The sequence below is a fragment of the Schistocerca nitens genome, chromosome 1 (genome assembly GCF_023898315.1).
Source record: "Schistocerca nitens isolate TAMUIC-IGC-003100 chromosome 1, iqSchNite1.1, whole genome shotgun sequence".
Lineage (NCBI taxonomy): Eukaryota > Metazoa > Arthropoda > Insecta > Orthoptera > Acrididae > Schistocerca > Schistocerca nitens.
This window is the reverse complement of record NC_064614.1, coordinates 482,199,622-482,221,163: the sequence shown is the minus strand read 5'-3', so window position 1 is coordinate 482,221,163 and position 21,542 is coordinate 482,199,622. Positions and strand designations below refer to the sequence as shown.

Here is a 21,542-nt window from a genome sequence, read left to right as displayed (position 1 = left end):
CCATCTAAGGTCATCTGCTCTCTTGTTTTTATCCTTTCTACCTGTTTCTTGCTTCTCTCTGTGGTTTTCTTTTCCTGTTTTGTCCATGGTAGTGTTGTTTGTCCTTCTGTCCTTCTTCTCGTTCTTCCATTCTCCTGTTAGTGTGCTGTACGTCTCCTTTCTTTTCTTCTTTCCCTTGTGTAATTATTTTACTGGGAACAAGGGACTGATGACCTCGCAGTTTGGTCCCTTCCTCCCCTCCTTTAAACCGACCAACCAACCAACGAGACAGCAGCCTTTATCAATCTAGGTACTGTTTCGGGTTGGCTGGTTTGCAGAGTTGCGTATGTGGGAGCCAGTGGTTGGTTTCTCCTTCACTGTAGAATAAAGAATGCATACTCACAAGCTTGCTTACACCTGATGCCTCCTACACAGTACATAACTGTAGCAGTCCAGACGCCGATCGTGGCTAGTAGGCAGCGAGTGTCGTCCCCAACGGTATGGAGAGACAGTGGTGGGCAGTCACATTACTGCCGCTAGTTGCCGTGTCAGCATGGTGACGTTAAGTGCAAGCGAGGTGGCAGCGGAGTACCACCGACGCTCTGTGACGCTGATGGAAAGACGGTAGGCTCCCAATGAAACTTAGCACACTCTGAGACTGGCCGGAGTGTTAGGCAAAGGCACCCACTGCGTAATAGGTGGTCTCACCTCCGAAGACCCAGTTCGAAGTCCAGAACCATCAGGGCTAGCTGATGGCTCGTGAATAGCGGATTCGCCTAGTTGGTTCAAATGACTCTGAGTACTATGAGACTTAACATCTGAGGTCATCAGTCCCCTAGAACTTATAACTACTTAAACCTAACTAATCTAAGGACACCACACACATCCATGCCCGAGGCAGGATTCGAACCTGCGACCGCAGCGGTCGCGCGGTTCCAGACTGAAGCGCCTAGAACCGCTTGGCCACACTGTCCGGCCGCCTAGTTGGTGATGGTGGTGGTCGATGAGACTGTAGTCGTGTAACAGTGCAGTGGACGAATTATTGGCGCAGAGACTGCCGTTTGAAGCCACAGTGCCAATGCAAAGATTCTACCGGTCGAGATGGGAGCTCTTATACTCCCTCCAAGGCGGTGTGTTAAGACAGATGAGAGACTCCCAGCACGTTCCGGCTATGGAAACGCCACGTTGTGGTACATCATGCAGCACACAGTCAACCTCTGACGCAGGGCGCGCCGCATTGTAGGGTGCTGCGTCAGCATTGTTCCAGCACACAACTGCAGAATGACGTTGGTGGCTGACTCGCGTGTCGCTTGGCTGATTGCTAAGGTTTGCCTGAGGCCCAGGCTGCAACACTGCTGCTAATGTTCAGTTTATTGATGACTCCTCCTACTCCACTGACGAATTTCTTAGTAGGACCGACTGATGTAATTAATAATATCAGATATTTACAGTGTTACGTAAAATCGAAATTCTGTACATGCTCACTGCAGTAATATAGGAAATTGTCAACTGTTTGTTTGTTTCATGAAACGTGGCTACGGTAGCTAGGACGTACCGTATGCTCCTCAGTGTACAGTATGTTACTCACAAAATCTTAGTTTTTATTATGCTATAGTCAAATCGGTGTGTCCACCAGCAACAGCACGAACAACATCCATACGATAGCTAAATTCGTCATAAACTTTAGGCAATGTAACTGTTCTTACAGAAGTTACGGCGGCGGTTATTCTGTTCTTCATAGTTTCTATAGCATGACGTAAAGGGGAGATGAACGCAGTTTCCTTCGCATATACCCAGAAGAAAAAATCGCATGGATTTTGGAGGCGAAGAATGCAGGGCAATGTCTCGCGGTACCGTGTGCCCCATCCAGCGTTGACACAGAGCGTCATTGAGAAACTGACGTACGTTATGGTGCCAGTGTGTTGGAGCTCCATTCTGTAGGAAAAGGAAGTCATCGGAGTCGTCCCGAAGTTGTGGAAAAAGCCAGTTCTGCAGCGTTTAAAGATAGCTCAATGCTGGATAGTGCGCACAGGATCCCTAGACATTGCCCTGCATTTTTGACCTCCAAGATCGCCAGACATGACGCTACGCGATTTTTCCTTGAAGGGATATGTCAAGAAAAGTGTGTTCCTCTCTCCTATACCTCGTGACATAGAAGTGAAGAACAGAATAACAGCCGCCATAGCTTCTGTAAAAGCACATATATTGTGTAAAGTTTATGACGAATGTAGCTATCGTCTAGATGTTACTAGTGCTGCTGCTGGCGGACACAGAGCGTTTGTAATAGCATAGCTAAAACTTCAAGATTTTGTAGTTTGCAGTTCACTCCATGTTTGTAGTAAAGTTTTACTAATAAAAATGGAGTTTTGAAATCAGGTTATTCTTTTTTAAACACGCTATACTGTATATTTATGTGTCATGTGGAAAGTTCGTTGCTTCTTAAATAAACATATTTTTAAATTATTGGATTTCACTTACATGAGGCCTAATTCACACAGAATCTGTCGCACAGACGTTAGATTTTTTTTATGCATTATGTAGTCTTGTTTCATGACATGGTCTAAATCAGAGGTGTCCAACCTTTTACCTTACCTAAGCCACACATACACTACTGCAAATTAAAATTGCTACAATAAGAAGAAATGCAGATGGTAAAACGGGATTCATTGGACAAATATATTATGCTAGAACTGACATGTAATTACATTTTCACGCAATTTGGGTGCATAGATCCTGAGAAATCAGTACCCAGAACAACCACCTCTGAACGTAATAACGGCCTTGATACGCCTGGGCATTGAGTCAAACAGAGCTTGGATGGCGTGTACAGGTATAGCTGCCCATGCAGCTTCAACACGATACCACAGTTCATCAAGAGTAGTGATTGGCGTATTGTGACGAGCCAGTTGCTCGGCCACGATTGACCACACGTTTTCAATTGGTGAGAGATCTGGAGAATGTGCTGGCCAGGGCAGCAGTCGAACATTTTGTGTATCCAGAAAGGCCCGTACAGGACCTGCAACATGCGGTCGTACATTATCCTGCTGAAATGTAGGGTCTCGCAGGGATCGAATGAAGGGTAGAGCCACGGGTCGTAACACACCTGAAATGTAACGTCCACTGTTCAAAGTGCCGTCAATGCGAACAAGAGGTGACCGAGACGTGTAACCAATGGCACACCATACTATCACGCCTGGTGATACGCCAGTATGGCGGTGACGAATACACGCTTCCAATGTGCGTTCACCGTGATGTCGGCAAACACGGATGCGACCATCATGATGCTGTAAACAGAACCTGGATTCATCCGAGAAAATGACGTTTTGCCATTCGTGCATCCAGGTTCGTCGTTGAGTACACCATCGCAGGCGCTCCTGTCTGTGTTGCAGCGTCAATGGTAACCGCAGCCACGGTGTCCGAGTTGATAGTCCATGCTGCTGCATACGTCGTCGAACTGTTCGTGCAGATGGTTGTTGTCTTGCAAACGTCCCCATCTGTTGACTCAGGGATCGAGACGTGGCTGCACGATCTGTTACAGCCATACGGGTAAGATGCCTGTCATCTCGACTGCTAGTGATACGAGGCCGTTGGGATCCAGCACGGCGTTCCGTATTACCCTCCTGAACTCACCGATTCCATATTCTGCTAACATTCATTGGATCTGGACCAACGCGAGCAGCAATGCCGCGATACGATAAACCGCAATCTCGATAGGCTACAATCCGACCTTTATCAAAGTCGGAAACGTGATGGTACGCATTTCTCTTCCTTACACGAGGCATGACAACAACGTTTCACCAGGCAACGCCGGTCAACTGCTGTTTGTGTATGAGACATCGGTTGGAAACTTTCCTCATGTCAGCACGTTGTAGGTGTCACCACGGGCCCCAACCTTGTGTGAATGCTCTGTAAGGCTAATCATTTGCATATCACAGCATCTTCTTCATGTCGGTTAAATTTCGCGTCTGTAGCATGTCATCTTCGTGATGTAGCAATTTTAATGGTCAGTAGTGTAATATACTTAACACTAACAGTAAGCACTGTTTGTTAGAGAGCGAAGGGGGGGGGGGGGGGGAATGGAATGGAGCAATGAGAGGAGAGAGAATAGCATCGTGTGGCGGAAGTCTGAAATTAAAACTTTACATGGACGGAATTTTAAAGATATTTTTCTGTTCGTGTGACAGATGCTCACTTCTTGGGGCTCGCTGATACTTGCTTTGGGCAGCATGCGGCCTGCGGGCTGCAGGTTGGACACCCCTGGTGTACATTCTTTAGGCTCTCTTCACTACGGATCTACTGGGCAAAAACTATAGGTTTATGTAATCTAAAAGCGTCTGTTAGAAGCTGTTGTAATCGTACGTTTGCTCGTAGCTGCGACTAACGCAGACGTGTTCTGTGCCGTGGACAGGGGCCCGCCACGCTGGGTGCGCCTGGGCGACCTCGAGCCGGAGGGTAGCGGCGACCACCTCACGGCGCAGGACTTCCGCGTGGAGCGGCGCGCCTGGCACCCCGACTACCGCTACCCGCTCAAGGACAACGACGTGGGGCTGCTGCGGCTCGACGCCGACGCGGAGTTCAACGAGTTCGTGCGGCCCGCCTGCCTGGGCACGCAGCTGCAGCCGCGGGACCCCAGGGCCATCGTCACCGGCTGGGGCAAGACCGAGAGGGGTAAGGCTTCCCGCAGGCGGGGCAGACGGCCGCTGCTTGCCCACCCACTGTAAAGAAGTACTGGCTGGAAAAAGCTGCTCAGTCACATCCTGATAAGATTCTGATATGTTGCAAGGATTGGAAACTTGCTTGGAATGTTCAGGGGTGTAGAACTGTGCACTGTACGAAACGAGAAACATGGGATCCTATGGCTACAATATAAGTGAGTCACAATTCTATCGCGAAATGCGAAATCTCAGCCCCCCCCCCCCTTCCAAATTCGCAAATTTTGCTTATTGAGGAAGCCATCCAAATGAAAGTGGGCTTCGTCGCTAACCCAAACCCTTCCAAATTCGCAAATTTTGCTTATTGAGGAAGCCATCCAAATGAAAGTGGGCTTCGTCGCTAACCCAAACCACACAATCGCATACTAATTCCCACCATGCCCCGCGGCCAAGTGTGCAGTTTGAGCGTCCTAACGCAAAACGTTCAGACGTTGTGACGATTTCATTTCATATAGTTCAATAATTGTCACTCTGTACCACAGCCTGAGAAAGAAATTTCTGAAAATATATAAAGGGAAGTAAAATGAAAACTAGACAGATGGGGAAAAAGTAAGAAAATTGTTTATTAGTTCAAAATCAGTAGCCGTAACCCCTAAAACATTTATCCCGCTGTGAGAAAAGACGGTCCACGTCTTCATGGAAAATGTTTGCGCCTGCCAACCGAACCATCATTGCACCTATTCGTGTTGCTCTTTGTCTGAAGCAAGTCGACGCCCACGAATATCTTTCTTTACCGCCTAAAAATATGGAAATCGTATGGTTAGACACCGGAACTATATGGAGCATGTGTAGGGCTTCCCAGCTAAACTTCTCCAGCATACACGAAAAAACATTGGCAACATGTGGGCGAGCATTCTCATGGAACCGAATGACGCCGTTTGCCAGCATCTGCGAGCTTTTAAACTTGATGGCGCGCTTCGGTTGACACACATCAGTATGTGGACACCTTGCAAAAACCGAAGCGCGCCATCAAGTCCGAACCCCCTTGAAGGTCTACGGACATGTCATTCTCTTGCAGGACAATAGCTGCCCACATGTTGCCGAGGTTGTTCCAACTGCTCTGCAGAAATGTCGCTGGGAAGCCCTTAAACATCTTCCATACAGTTCCGATAACTCCCCATGGGGGAGACATTCGTAGGTGTCGATTTGCTTCGGACGAAGAGATGTACGCCTGGGTACAATCATGGTTTCGTAGGCAACCGCAAACATATTTCAATGAATGCACTGGCCGTCTTGTCTCTTACTTAGTTTTTTCCATCTCTCGTTTTCGTTTCACTGTCCGTTATATATCTGTGGCATAAAAGTGCATGGAAGTGAATGCTGTACTGTGCGAAAACCGGAAAACGAGAGGATCGGATCATTTCAGATTTGGCGCTATAAAAGATGCAGAAAATTTGCTGGAAGGATTAGAAATGAGGTTCTCCTGTTAACTAGGGAGGAAAGTAATATGTGGAAAACACCGACAAGGAGGGGGGACAGCACGATAGAGTACATCATGGAATAACATCAGTGCTACTAAAGGGAGCTGTAAAGTAAAAAAGCTGAAGGGGGACACTGTGATGAGAATGTATCCAACAAATAATTGGCAATGTTGGGATTAAACGATGCTCCGAAGTGACTCGCGACCCAAAAAAAAGGAAAAATGAAATATAACGACTACATAGGCCCGGTCGAAAGTAATGCAGGTGGCAGATTCAGAGTGGTAGGATACTGGGAAACTGCAATCAGTCTGCTAAGGAGATTGCTTACAAAATACGCGTGCGACCAATCCTAGAATACTGCTCAAGTGTCTAAAACCCATACCAAATAGGAAGTGCTGAAAAAGGCGAATTGACAGGCGCCTGAAGGCATACGTCACGAACGCCTGCTTCCAAACTTTCAGAAATCAGCTTTAAGAGAGAAATCTAGGAATGTACTAGTCCCCTTTGTATCATTCGCGTAGGGACAGCAAAGACAAAATTACATTAATCCCAGTATGCACTCAGAAGTTAAAGCAAGAAATCTTAATAACTGCTACCACGGAAAGCACCCTCGACGTTGCACTTCCCAGTGGTTGGTAGAATATGGCAGATGCCATATGCCGAATAGCTTCTTACTCAATGTAAAAAGTACCAACGCTTGTGCAAGAATACGTGAAATCCTAATTTTTTACACGTTGTATCCCCTCGTCTCGAAGCTAAGGTCGTGAATTGTGGCTCTGGTTGGCTATTCTTTATTGCTATAAGTTTTCTAAATGTCGTCTATTACACCTCATTTTCACTGTACAGCATGTCAAAAAGTTATAGGATTGCCGTTTTGATTGTGTTCCCTTATTTTACTTATTCTACTGTAGCTTTCATCGTGTTATCAATAGACCTTCATTACAGTTATAGTAACAAACCAGTTCTAAGTTTAACACTAACACCATCACCTCCAGCCCCTGCTGTACTCCAAGCAGAGTCTTCAGTGCCTTGTATCGGCTGTTGTCTTCGTTCTTCCTGTGATACTGCTGCGGACATGACTCTCTCTCTATAAGGTAGCAATGAATTAAAACAAGAGCCAATATATTGCTCGAACAAAAGGAACAATAATATAGACGAGATTATGGACGTATGTCAGGAGACGAAATAAGGATATGCCATTGTGCACCAGAGACAAAATTATAGTCAAAACAGTGGTTAGATAAAGATGAAAGTACAAAACAAAAGGTGAACGTTATTTAGTTGGTGGACTTGGTAAGGACGACCTTTTTTAAGCGAGATATTATTAATCGATCATGTTTTTACTACGAAATGTTATTAGACCCTTCGTGTAGCAAGTTGAAGTAAAAGCTGTTCGTATCAAATCGCAGAAAAATGATCTTCTACCAACACGGTGAGTGTGCTCCCAAAAGCACACGATCTGTAGTTTGAAATGTTTTCATCAGACTGAAATTGGCTGGAGTTCAGTCGTAAATTTCCTGTTTTATAGCTAGAAAGAAAGAGTATTGAACGAAAGAAGTTTCCCTCTCATTATGTAATATCGTGATGTTAACTGCCAATATATAAGACAGATTTGATTTCTGAGAAACTTCCATATCTAGGCTTAAATACGAGGGTAATCCCAAAAGTAAGGTCTCCTATTTTTTTATAAGTACATAGACCTCAGAGACCTGTTTATTTCTACAATGGTTTATGTCAGGTTACAACTTGAACATTTAGCTATTTTTCGACATAATCACCATTTCTGTCGATGCATTTTTGTAGACGCTGTGGCATTTTTTGTCTGCCCATGTCATACCAGATTGCCACCATGCTGTTCAGAAAGTTATGAAACTCTTCTTTCACCCCGTTGTCGGAGCTGAATCTCAGGTGTAAAGTGGTATGCACAGGTTTCGTCACCCGTGACAACTGAGTCCAGAAAGTTGTCCTGTTCGGCTGCAAGGCGGTGAAGAAATGCGCGGGAAGAATCAACTCGTTGCCGCACGTGGTCCTCAGTCAGCATGCGTGGCACCCATCTTGCGCACTCCTCCCGGTAGTTCAATGTTTCCGTTAAAATTCTGTGAGCGGTGCTTCGGGAAACCTCAGGAGCCAACGTGCAGAGATCATCCAGGATGATCCGTCGATCTTCTCGCATGCTTTGCTCAACCTTCAACATTGTCTCCTCAGAAATTGACGGTCTCCCGCTCCTTTGTTCGTCGTGAGTTTCGGTCCGACCAGCTGCAAACTCTCTACACCACTTACGAACATTTTTGACATCCATGCACGACTCACCATACACTTCCGTCAATTGGCGATGGATTTTAATCGGCGCAATGCCCTTTGCGTTCAAAAACCGAATTATTTTATTTAGCGAATGGCTAATACAGACATATCATGAAATTAAATTACATATGCATATGTATGTATTGACACACAAGAAACTTAAATTTGTTTGGACAACTGAATATCCAGTCCTTCGGTGAACAGTCTGGTATGGAGCCCCGCAGTCACAGGCTGGATCAGGCAGCTTCTTCCACTTAAATAGAGCATCCCTGTATCCGCCATGCCGGTACTGGTTCTGTTGAGAGTAGCCCAGGTCTTGCGTGGTAGGTCGAATCCACTTTGAAGTTTAGCACCTGAGAAGATGTTATGCAGGTGCACATCTGTCACTGCTTCACACCGACCTTTCCATTCTTCTAGAGTTTGAAATCCTAAGCAACCATGTCAGCAGCATTGCACAGAGTTGGATGGCGTGATTTCAGTCTCTTACGATTTAGAAGTGGAAGGTCGCTATGCACTGGTAGGTTAGAATTCCTGGAGATCTTGTGGAATTCTCTCATAAGATCAGGTGGCATTATACCGGTTAACTGTGGAAGCTAATAAACTGGAGTAGATCTGATTGCGCCAGATATTATGCGCATTGTCGTATTCAGCTGGGTATCAACAAGTCTTGTATGATGACTGTTCCTCCAAACAGGTGCACAATATTCAGCACTTGAGTACACCAAGCCCAGAGCTGAAGATCGCAGGGTGGTCGCTGAAGATCCCCAGGTAGTTCTGCGTAGCTTATGGAGGATCTTGTTTCGAGTCCTCAGCTATTGAGCTAAGTTAAGAAGGTATTGTTTGAAGCATAGTGTACGATCCAGGATGATACCAAGATATTTTGGGTTCCAATTATGACGAAGAATTCTGCCTCTGAAACTTACTTCCAGTTCTATGTTCGCCAACCAATTATCTAGATGGAAGCAACACACTTCTGCTTTACTCACACTGGGTTGGAGTCTCCAGATTTTGAAGTAATTATCTTATGCAGACAGGTCGTTCGTTAGAATCTCATCTGTTGCCTTCATTTCTTGGTGTTTTACGACTAGAGCCAGGTCATCGGCGTAGCAGTGTTTTCTGGACGAAGTGTCAGGTAGATCAGACAGGTATACGAGGTGTGGCTAGAAAAAAACCGGACTAGTACTGGTGAAACAATAAAACGAATGCAATAAGGCTGAAAGTCGCGTGGCCTGTCACGTGACTCTCGCTCCGCCTACTGCTCGAGTTTCATCTGCCTCCTGCACTCAGTCTGCCCGTGGCGTCTGTTTTAAGTAGTTGACGTTTTGTCTGTGCGTCGGAAAATGTTGAGTGTACAGAAAGAACAGCGTGTTAACATCAAATTTTGTTTCAAACTAGGAAAATCTGCAAGTGAAACGTTTGTAATGTTACAACAAGTGTACGGCGATGATTGTTTATCGCGAACACAAGTGTTTGAGTGGTTTAAACGATTTAAAGATGGCCGCGAAGACACCAGTGATGACACTCGCACTGGCAGACCATTGTCAGCAAAAACTGATGCAAACAATGAAAAAATCGGTAAACTTGTTCGACACTTTCCTTGTCAACTCCTGTTAACTCAGACACTGCTCTGATTGTTAAACGGCGATCTTGTCGAACTACAAATTCATTATAATATGGTGTAGTCCTGTTCCAGTTTCACCGCAGAATATAACTTTCCGTTTGTATCCTCACTGCAGTTGCTTTATCGATTTTCATACAGTCTGATAATATAACTTACCTGGATCAAATTTCGTTTCCATCGCTTTTTGTAACTGATTTTTTATTCTTTCGCCGATCGACTGTTTTCACCATTCAATGCATAGACTTTAATGTGGTTATAGCCTTTCGGGTACAGGAAATGTATTGATTTAAAAGAAAGGATCCTTTTCGAGGGAAGACTTCTGAATGTTAAGAAGCCAAAGGTATTGGAAGATCAGTCTTCCAGTGGAGGAGAATCAGTCACGAATTATCGCCTGTACAGCGTGGTAACCTGTGCAGACATTTTGAGCATGTTTAAGCTAACACTAATTAAAAGAAGACATAACACAAATATTCATAAATACTTCTACACTAGTACATTATCTCTACAGATCACACATCATTAATGTTCATTCATTTTCAAAAGAATGGTGTACCTTTTTTACACATAACACATAGGACTATTGGTCATTTACTGTAGGAATATTTTCACATCCTAACGCGGATACAGTCCCCGTACTCTTCCTGAGTGGGGATCTGCTAAGAGATAGCTACTATTTCCTTCTTGGACTAAGGAAGGGAGTATGAGGCTCGACAGTGGGTTTTGTGAGGCTTCACCTCGATATTGTATTGATATCCTTTAACAATTCCTGTTCGTTCTGAAAATACATCTGCATAGTTAGATAATAACTGTACCAAATCCTGCTGTTGCATTGAGTTCAAATTTTCGGACTGTGATACTTTGTTTACAAGTGCGTCCACATTTGCTTTTAATTGATCACTTTGTATGTCTGGATAATAGAGATTTTGTCCTAGAGAATGATTGTCTAAATGTAGTATCCACTGATTCCTATATTTTATGTTAATAGCATTACAATTAGGCACAGGTACTTCTTCAGATCTGAGCATGGACAATTCTATCCTCCTACCCGCGTTCATCAAACTTAATTTTCCCCGAAAAAGGTCGATTACTGCGTCCCTTTCTCTCAAAAAATCTACCCCCAAAATGCAGGCTACCTTTAAACTCTTTACTACCAGGAACGAGCACGCTATGGCTTCTCCCCCTATATACATCTCTACCCGCACTTGGAGTTTAATTATTTGTCGCTGTGCACTGATGGCTCCAGTGACTTTGCAATTGTTCACAGGAAAAGTCAGCATACGCTTTTCTTTCCCCAGTACTCTGAATAAGTCCATACTCATGACACTGACGGTAGCACCTGTATCCACGATTGTTTGCACATCAATATTGTTAATTTTGATCTCTATTATCGCTTGTACTTTGTCTTTGTGCTCCTTTATGCACGTGGGTGGTTCAGTTATTAATTCATGTCCCATCTGTACCCCGTCATTATACCTGAGGATACAGATTCCCGATGTTTTACTCTGTGTCGGGCTGCTCTCACTCCAAACCTCAGCCGACGATGGAGAGCGTATCTCGGCTGAATCTAGTTTGTTGGATTATTACTGGTGGATGGGTGTGGCTGCTCTGTGTCGCTGACCTCCACTATGTGTAAGTTGTGTTGCGTCGGCCGCCACGGTTGCGCAATTGGCGCATTTTGTGGTGGCGGTCGGTTATTGTCATATCTTTCACTGTTTTGCCGGTCCGGACTGGGCCTCTGGTTCTGTGGCCAAGTTCGGTTTGCATCGTTATAGGTGTTAGTGTTCCACAGCCCCCTGGCATTTTTCCATCTACTATTGCTTGGTGGGCCTGTTTCATATCGGTCCTCTGACCTCCTTTTCCGGTCATTATTCACCGGCGGACTATTGCCGTTCCGGTCTCTACCTCTATTCCCGTTTTGAACATAATCTTGTCTCCTATTGTTACCTCCGCCGTTTCCGTTATTTGGTGGAGGCGTGTTATTTCGACCATTTCTGTAACCGTTTCCGTTACTTCTAGCCTGTTCAGAGGCTGCTTTAACATCCTCCTGAATCAGGTCAATTGAGTCCAGAACAGACAAGAAATGTTCCATGTCGTCCTCCGGTACGTGTATAAGTTTTTCCTTTACGTGTATCGGCAAGTGTGATTTCAAAAGTGTGATCAAATCGCGGGATGAAATCTGCTCGTCCCAGTAACGGGTCCTATTAATGTACTTCTCAAAATATTTTCGCAAATTGCCTAATCGTGGAGAATACGGCTCTGGATTATATACCTCTTTCCGTAATCTCTCCTGAATACATGTTGATCAATATTTGGCCAAGAATGCCTTTTCAAATTGCTCATATGTGTCGCAGCTGTCAGCTGCTTCGGTTGCCCATAATGCAGCTTCTCCTTGTATTTAAGACATAACGAACTGTATTTTCTGTGTATGACTCCAAACGCTAGGCAAAATGTTTCTAAATCCCTTGATAAATACTACAGGGTGAACAGATTTCTTCTCCGTTGTAAAGATCTGAAACTGTCGGTTTCTAATCAGGCTTTCTTCAATCACTATTTTGGAGTGACATTTGTTTGTTTCGCTAACATTGGTTGCCTGTTCTGTCTCGCAGTCGTAATTTTTCACTGCTGTAGTTATATGAGTATCATTGTTGGACCTAGCTGGCGTGACACACGCCTGTGCGTCGCCGTGCAGCAAGCTGTTTTCCAGCTCCGCAAGACGACGGTTGACATTCCACTGCCACAGCGGAATGTCAGTGTGCACCGCCTTGTGCACTTGTTCGGACATTTTCTGCTCAATTACTTGACGTGTGTCAATTTCTAATTGTTCCACCCTGTTAGCCAGTACACTGATTTCACTCACGATACTGGCGTTAGCCACCTGGATATTATCTACTCTTTCGCTCAGTTCTTGCACCGCTTTGGGTATGGTTTCATAGTTTTGTCTCAAACTAACAATCTCACTTTGCATAGCTTCCGAAGATTGCATTAACTGCAAGTCTCTCTCATGCTGGCGTCGATCACGCTCTGCTTGTTTAGCATCACGTTCTCTATCGCGTTCTGCTTGCATACGTGCAAATTCAGCTTGGAAATTGAGCATGCGCTCGAACATAACCCTTAATGACTGCACTTCTGACACCTCACCACTCTCTGGTCCGTGTCTAGTGCTTGTGGGTGGTACAGCATTTCTACTCTCAACTGAATCACTGGCGGGCAGTGGCAACATTTCTTGCCCTTCTGCCCCCAGATTCTCACATTGTACTTCCTGAACTACGCCACTAACATAACTTTGTGCCCCACTTTCTAACTCGGTATCACTGCTTGCTAACTGTTGTTCATTATCCATGTTTATATCTTTCTGACTACGCAATCTAACCATAGTCAACAAAAGAAACAAAATCTGAACTAAATATCCTAACACTCAGGTTTCAGTGACATAATCACACAAGAAATGGTCATTTGTTGAAACACACTTATTATATACTACGATGACTAACAACTCAAATGTCCTGTTATTTTAAAAAAAGAACACTAATAACAAGCACACCACTAATGATCCGAGAACACCGCACTGAGGCTACTTTACTACCCACAGGACAACTACACTGTAGCTTTACCTTTTGGTGATCTATCTTGGGTGCAGCTGCCCCCTGCTATTGTGGTAGGTAATTAATTTTTTGATATAATGAGCTTTCTTCTTCAGCTTGCCTCTGGGTATATAGTGTTCTCATGCAAAAAATCATATACCTACACGTATTACCACACAATATTGGTTAGGCAATACATACAATACATGAAAAAAAAATTAATTGATCTCCAACAAAGTTCGACTACAATAATTTCCTAGTTATCTCATGGGTATTTTGTGGCAACTGCATATTCGTGCCCCACGTTGGGCGCCAATTTAATGAAATTAAATTTTTTTAAAAAATTAATACCTTTTTTTTATTTTTTGTGATTTTTATCTTTCTTTCAGTCAGTACGAACTTTGTTGTAGAACCCCTTATTTACGTGTGGTAATAAAAATTCATTTAGACAGAATTAAGTACATTTAAAATTACTTGAGCTTAGTCAACCATCTCATGCTGATAAATTCACATTAACTGATTAAGAATATTTAGTTGAGAATTAAATCTTTTACATATTTCGGCCTTGGCACACATTTTCTAAATTCAGTGGTTTTTTTTTTTTTTAATATTTACTGAGTTCTTTCCCGGCCTTAGCTACGGAACACAAGACTGTCTCTATTAGCAGAAAATGGTTAATTATTGCCAAGCTGACGTTTAATTATCATTGATAAAACACACTTCACTATACATTTAAGTTATTTGAAAGAACCAACAAATTGTTAAATTTCAACGTTAACTATCCGCCTATGAATGCACAAATGTGAAACTAGTAATAGATTTCGTCAGTCTCAGGATCTCTGTAAAAGAAAAACATTTTCTTAATTCACTGCTAATTTTTATCTGCTCCCGATTTACGGGTTTCGTTAAATTTTTCTTAGCGGAACAATTTTTTAAATTTGCCGCCGCTGCATATCGTTCGGTCGCGGCACAGCCCAGCAACACCAACGATAATTGCTAAAAATGCTGAAAATTCTTTAAAGAAATATTATAGATGACATGGGCAAGCTAATTTACATTAGTAATACACACTTTTGATAAATTATAATGTATTTAGACCACAACAATAATTCAACTTACATTAGTTTGTAATTTCTCCTCTAATGGCGGCTAAATCTAGATACAGACAATTGAAGTCTACCCATTCATAAAATGCTACGTCACAGGTTCCTCTCTCAGCTCTCGAGGAAGAAGACAAAGAATGCACACTATGTATTCCTATTTATACGACTCTCAACCGTTATTGTCTCTTTGCAATCTGCGGCTGTATTTTACATTTTTCTTATCGCAGATATTGACACATTTCGTAATTACATTATGAGTATAGAAACATTACAATCATAAATACATCGAGAATATTATTACAGAAAATATTACAATAATAACGATACAAAATTAAATAATATTTTTTGTTAAATAATTACAGTATACACAAATTGCTTCATGGCGGCGTATATAGTACAATTAAATTTTAGTTTATTAATAGTGTGTGTGTGCTGCCAGGGAACGTTACAACTTCTATCATTCCATCCTGGAACAAATTCTTTTGGGTATCCTCTTGGCATACACTTTTTAGCTGTTGCTATTACTGCACCAATGAAGCGTTGATAATTATTATGTAATGGAGGTATCCAGCAAATGGTCTTACCCAGTTCCGTTGAAAACTACGTCCAGTCAGCTTTCTGGAAATTCCATCGAGCATGAGCAATTGATCGTATGATAGGAACTGTGCAGCCAGTTTGTATTATTACAGGTCTGTGTTGGCTGTGAGAAAAGGCATCTATCACTTTCCTTGTGGCGTTGATGGGAAAGCCACTTTCGTTGCAGCTAACAAAGCATAAGTCAGGATTTTAATCCTTGTCCCAAGCAGCTGACCTGAAAGTGCCTTGATCTTTGGCATCAAACACTAGATGAAGATCTTCGACCCATTCTGCAAGCATGCTCCCATTTTCATCATTTTGAGAGTACTTCCAAAGTTCGTGGTGATTATTGAAGTTTCCTATGTAAATTGCAGGACGTTCTGCTGTGTGTAGGACAAAATCGGGCCATGTTGTTTTGGGTGGTTTGTAAACATTTGTAATAGTAATACCGTGCAATTGTATGACAACTGTATCTATATCTGCCTCCACACTTATAGAAATCAGTGAAGCTTCGTTTACGTTGTTATGGACATATGTATCAATTCCATACACCTAATGGGAAGTTACACCAAGTGCAGAATATCCAGGAATTCGACATCGGCTTCGGAATATTTCTTCGCTGGTAACACGAGTTTCCTGAATGGCGACGACATCTATATTGTTGTCCAGCAATTTTATCCTGCTAATGCTTTCGATATTCAGTTGAAGGAGTCTGATAGTTGGTCCAATGTTTCTTGTTAATGGGCTCTGAAGAGAACTGTTTCTGCTATTTAGTTGATATGTCACTGCCAGGAGATCCTATGGATAGTCTGGCTGCCTGTAATCACTGTTGCTCAATTAGCACCACCCAGGAGGCACGTGTAGGGTATTTTAAGGTTAAACCTACGGAAACCGAATAACTGCGCGCAATTCTCACTTGGCAGTAACATCCAACGGGAGCTCCATTCTCAACGGCTGCCAAGCCGAGACTGAGCGCCTCGGCGCGGCGTGCGCATGTTTACACACAGCGCGTGAAGCACTCTTCGTAACAGTGTGACCAACTGCCACACAAACAGAGTTCTGTACTTATAAAAAAATAGGAGACCTTACTTTTGGGATTACCCTCGTACATTAATCTCAGTCGAGGATATGTTGAGAAATAAGATGTTGTTTAAGCTTGTCAACTTTCAGGAACAAGAATAAAGCTTTAAAGTTTGCCAGTGTCGTTGTAATTCTGTTAGAAACGGCAAAGGACGTAAAGAATCATGTGAAATGAGTGGACGGTGTCTTGAACAATAATAGGCACTATCAATAATAAGGGAAATTGAATGTAGTCGAATTATAAAAGATAGTGTCGATGAAATTGGATTAGGAAATGAGACACTGAAAACAGCAGACGAGTTTTGCTATTTGGACAAATAAATAACTAAAGATTGTAAGTAAATAATGATTTGAAATTCAGACTTGCAACTGCAAGAAACTCTTATTTGGAAGAGAGATGTTAATATCTAGTATAAATTTAGCTTTCAGAAGTCTTCCCTGAAAGTGTTACGTATTTGTCTCGAGTGTAGTCTACTTTGGGAACAAAACTTGAAGATGAACAGTACATACAAGAGGTGAATTGTAGATTTTGAATGTTGCGGATGAGATGGGTAGATCGAATAACTAATGAAGAAATACTGAATAGAATTTGAGAAAAAAGAGATTTGTAACACAACTTGACTAAAATAATGGATAGGAAATACTCTGAGAAACAAGAAGAGTTGCATCAAACCAGTCTTCAGACTGATTACTACAACAACAAATTTTTGTTTTCGCGAAGAGTACTATTTTCTATGTCTTTTGTCAAACTTTTCAGCAGTGCTTTGAGCCACAGCGAATTTGGCCTCTCCAGTGGTGTTCTGCTTCCTGTAAGTCGCTTGATGTGTCGTGTGTGCAGCGGGCTACAGCCAGCCGCTGCTCAAGGTGGAGCTGCCACTGACGGCGCAGGCGCAGTGCGTGTCCATCTTCCAGGAGCTGCTGGAGCGCTCGGCCGGCTACCGCAGGGTGCTGCCCAACGGCGTGCTGGACTCCATGCTGTGCGCCGGAGAGCCCCAGGGCGGCAAGGACAGTTGTCAGGTGAGTCCCGCGCCCTCCACTGGCGGACGGATACCAGTTCGTAGTGGAGATGTTTCACTGGCCAAGCTAGTACAACACGGTGGACAGGAAAACACTGTAGTGCGAGAGATAGTCGTAAAGTTTTAATTATCACCCAGTCATAAAACTAAGTGATGGTGTTGGAACTTCTCTCCATACTCTCCCTTTAATGTGGCACGTTTTTCAACGATAGATGACTTGGCGGATACCTTTTTTTGTAGAAGTCTACATTGCCGCAGCCCAGTCAGGACGTTGCCGACACTGTGGACTGAGATCAGCTAACTTACCTTTGACGAAGTGAAAGGGAGAAAGAATCTGACACTCCACTCCTTTTCACATTTCACAGACACCCTGTGATTGCGTTAGTGTCACTAGAATAAGTTACTGGGGGTAGGAGTGGACCCTTAATCTACGAGAGAGCACATTGGTGCTTAGCTGTACAAAATTGGTTTAATCTCTGTATTGTTGTCAATGAAGCATTCTGATTTAATAGATTGTGACATGACAATCTCAGTACAATTGTCAAGAGAATGTATTATGTCGTGATTAGCAGAAATAACACAGAACACAACAATATTAAATTTAAATAGGAGGTTCTCTACAAGTCTTTCTTACGTCTAGATAGTGAAGCACTGTCTGAGTTGGCCAATATTACGTGGAATCATCCGATTCCGGTTCTAAGTTCGGTACCATTTAGGACGACAATCAAGTCTACAGAGGATGGTTAGTTTTTGTGACAAGATATTCAAAAGAGTACTCAAGATTGCTCGTGTTCACAGTGGACGCAAGCTGGTGAGATATGCAAAAGATTACTCAAGATTGCTGGTGTTCAGAGTGGACACAAGCTGCTGATTCAATTATTTATTTAGCGTATGGCTAATACAGACATATCATAAAATTAAATTACATATGCATATGTATGTATGGACACACAAGAAACTTAAGTTTGTCTTTACAACTGAATATCCAGTCCTTCAACCAGCGCACTGCATCTGGAGTTGCTAGCAGGAAGTCCTCTTCATCATCGTGATAGGCTCGAATCCTGCAGTCATTGACGATGTGGTGAACAGTGTGGTATGGAGCCCCACAGTCACTGGCTGGATTAGGCAGCTTCTTCCACTTAAAGAGAGCATTCCTGCATCGGCCATGGCCAGTACGGATTCTGTTGAGAGTAGTCCAGGTCCAATAATTTTACGCCTCTGCCAGCAGCATTTACCTTTAGCTGCGACGTGTTGTCGGTTGCATGGCTGCTCTCGCCCTCTGAAAATCCTATAAAAAGCTAATCAAAATCAGCTGAAACTGCCCTGTGTTTCTCATTAGGCGAGAAAACATGCACTCATCCCTAGTCTGGAAAATATGGCGATATACACGTGCACAGATGGAGCAGCGTGTATACTTCAGCCACTCTATCGGAGCTCGACGACTCTACAGCTATTTTTTTTTTTTTTTTTTTTTTTTTTTTTGCGTCGTGCGGAGCATGATGCGCCGTGCGGAGCATGATGCGCCCTGTTCTACACTTGATTCTGGTTCAGAGAAGAGTCCTTGAAGTTTTCGGTATTCTGTCTTTCGTAGCAAACTGTCCCCCCACCTGTGACCTTTCGTGCTTCGCATTACGGCCTTTTTAGACCAATGGGAGCGTTCCTTTCATCTCATGGAAACTACCCCCCTACCCAATCGCAAAGGGCATACCTTCACACTGTTCCGTAAACTCGCCACTTCTACTCCTTCTGAGTTTATTGCAGCCAATTGGACATTTTGTGCCCGCTCCTGACGCCTAAAAGTTACATGCGCGCATCAAGAGGGCACCATGGACCTTTCACATGATCAGTAAATGCGACTCTTTTAGCTGTGTCTCAGGCCTGTTTGTATCCATCTGGAAATTCCCCAACGCAACTTTCTAAAGAATTTCTCTGTCGCAGGCAGTGCTGAGCCATCACCTGCTACCTTGATGTATTGCCTAATGAGTTCGTTGTCTCCTTCACCACAGGTCATCAGTCCCCTTTCGTTGTATGTGGGCCGTGGCTGCACAACCAGAGTCTGTCCCAAACTAAAGCGTCTCTTCCAGCAGCTTTTTTCACCTTTTGTTCACTGCCATGCAGGATTTCGGTTAGGTGTGTTAATACCGTCTAATCGAGTGTCATACCGATTTGCGTTACATACTGTACATTTTGATAGGCAAATTTGCTCACTATTGTCATATGACATATCCATCTACTCATTACGACGTATAAAATCTCATGTAAGGTGCGAAATTAACATTCATTCAAGCTGCCACCTTACAAGTATCCTAGGATATTTAGCGGAGGTGACGTTAGAATGGAGAAGATCTGTTTTCCACGAAATGAATAAGGGTGCAAAAACTTCCCAATACGAAGTAAGAACACCTTATTTTTCGGAGAGGTGTCTTACAATGGACTTCAATCCATCAGTGATTACGTGCTTCCGTTCCAGCAAGCCCCGTTTCCTGAGCACTGCCTTTCTCTATCAGAGACAAGTGCTTCCCTGGCGAATATTTCTGATGATAACATAAAGTACTCGAATCAAGGTAAGAAGACGAGTGCGAGGCAGCACTCCCTCCTTCTTATACACCCAAAAATTAATCCCCGTTGAGATTCACGCAACTTAACACTAGGAGACAATTGTAAGGTGCCGCTTGTTCCTCTGTATATTCTGACGGACAAATACTATTACTCTTTGCTACTTCTAGAGACAGTCTCTAAGGACCTTGTTCTTTACTAACAGGTACAAAATTCAGTGCAAGAACAGTGACTGGATACTTACCGGGGAATCTGTGCCTCTGTCGAATGTGTGCAGTGTTCTCGTAGTTTCCTGCAGCATCATTCAACTGTCACTTTACAGTGACTGTGTTTCGGACGACTCAACTGCTCCCTGGTGATGACTGCTGCCCCAACCGTGTGACTCACTTATCAGCTTTCTCACTGCTTAACTCTTCTGCTACTACCGAGGCTGCCCCCCGAATGCCGTTTATATACTGCTTCTTCAGGCACTTGGAGGAGTTTCTCGTGGCAGTGTTGCTGTCCCCCGCTTCCCTGAAGGCCCTATTAGAGACCAAAATCTTTTCAGAAGCTTCTCGCTGGTCCTAAAACAGTCTACAAAGACACCTCATGGTCGAACATTTCCTTGTTTTGCCCGCGGTTAGCTTTTCATGGCTATTTCCATTGCTTACATCATTTTTTCGTCGTGATAGTGACCGTGACTATTGTGGCATACAACTTTCGCCTGAGATGTGTTAACCGTTGCACTTGCTCGTTCTGTTTCCTGCTGGTCATATCCACCGTGTCTCTCCAGCGCCATGCCTGCAAGTTGCTACTTAACCAAGTTTCCAGTCTTTTCACAGCGTCCATGACACTTCTTATATGATAACATTTAAAACCAATAAACACCATCTGAACAGGTCTTGAAGAACCAGCGGTACTGGCCGCCCGCCGTGTCATCCTACATCTACATATATACTACATCTAAATATATACTAATTCCGCCAAAGTCATATTCCCCCCCCCCCTCCCCCTCTGTTCCACTCGCGGATCGCGCGAGGGAAAAACGACTGTCTGAACGCCTCAGTACGAGCCCTTATTTCCCTTAACTTTGAATCGCGATCATTGCGCGATTTGAAAGTTGATGGAAATAATATATGCTCTACATTCTCGGTGAAGATCGGATTTCGGAATTTAGTGAGCAGCCCCTTCTGTTTAGCGCGCCGTCTATCTGCAAGTGTGTCCCACTTCAAACTTTCTATGAGATTTGTAACGCTCTCGCGGTGGCTAAATGTACCAGTCACGAATCTTGCCGCTCTTCTTTGGACCTTCTCAATCTCCAGAATCAGACCCAACTGGTAACGGTCCTATACAGACGAACAATACTCTAAGCCTGGACGAACTAACGTATTGTAAGCTATTTCCTTTGTTGATGGACTGCATCGCTTCAGGATACTACCAATAAACCGCAATGTAGAGTTCGCCTTACCCGTTACTTGTGTGATCTGATCATTCCATTTGAGATCATTTCGAATAGTCACACCCAGATACTTGACGGACGTTACCGCTTCCAAAGACTGGGCATTTATTTTGTACTCGTACATTAATGGGATTTTCGCCTGGTTATACGCAGTAGGT

At 43.6% G+C, this 21,542-nt stretch overlaps 1 protein-coding gene across 1 annotated transcript in view; it reads left to right on the top strand.

Moving 5' to 3' along the window:
- Nucleotides 1-21,542, top strand: part of LOC126252388 (trypsin-1-like) — a 208,710-nt gene that overhangs the window by 167,246 nt on the left and 19,922 nt on the right. The window contains exons 5-6 of the mRNA XM_049953281.1: nt 4,388-4,647; nt 17,213-17,391. Of these exons, the coding sequence (XP_049809238.1) occupies nt 4,388-4,647; nt 17,213-17,391 (439 nt within the window). The remainder of the gene's footprint in view (nt 1-4,387; nt 4,648-17,212; nt 17,392-21,542) is intronic.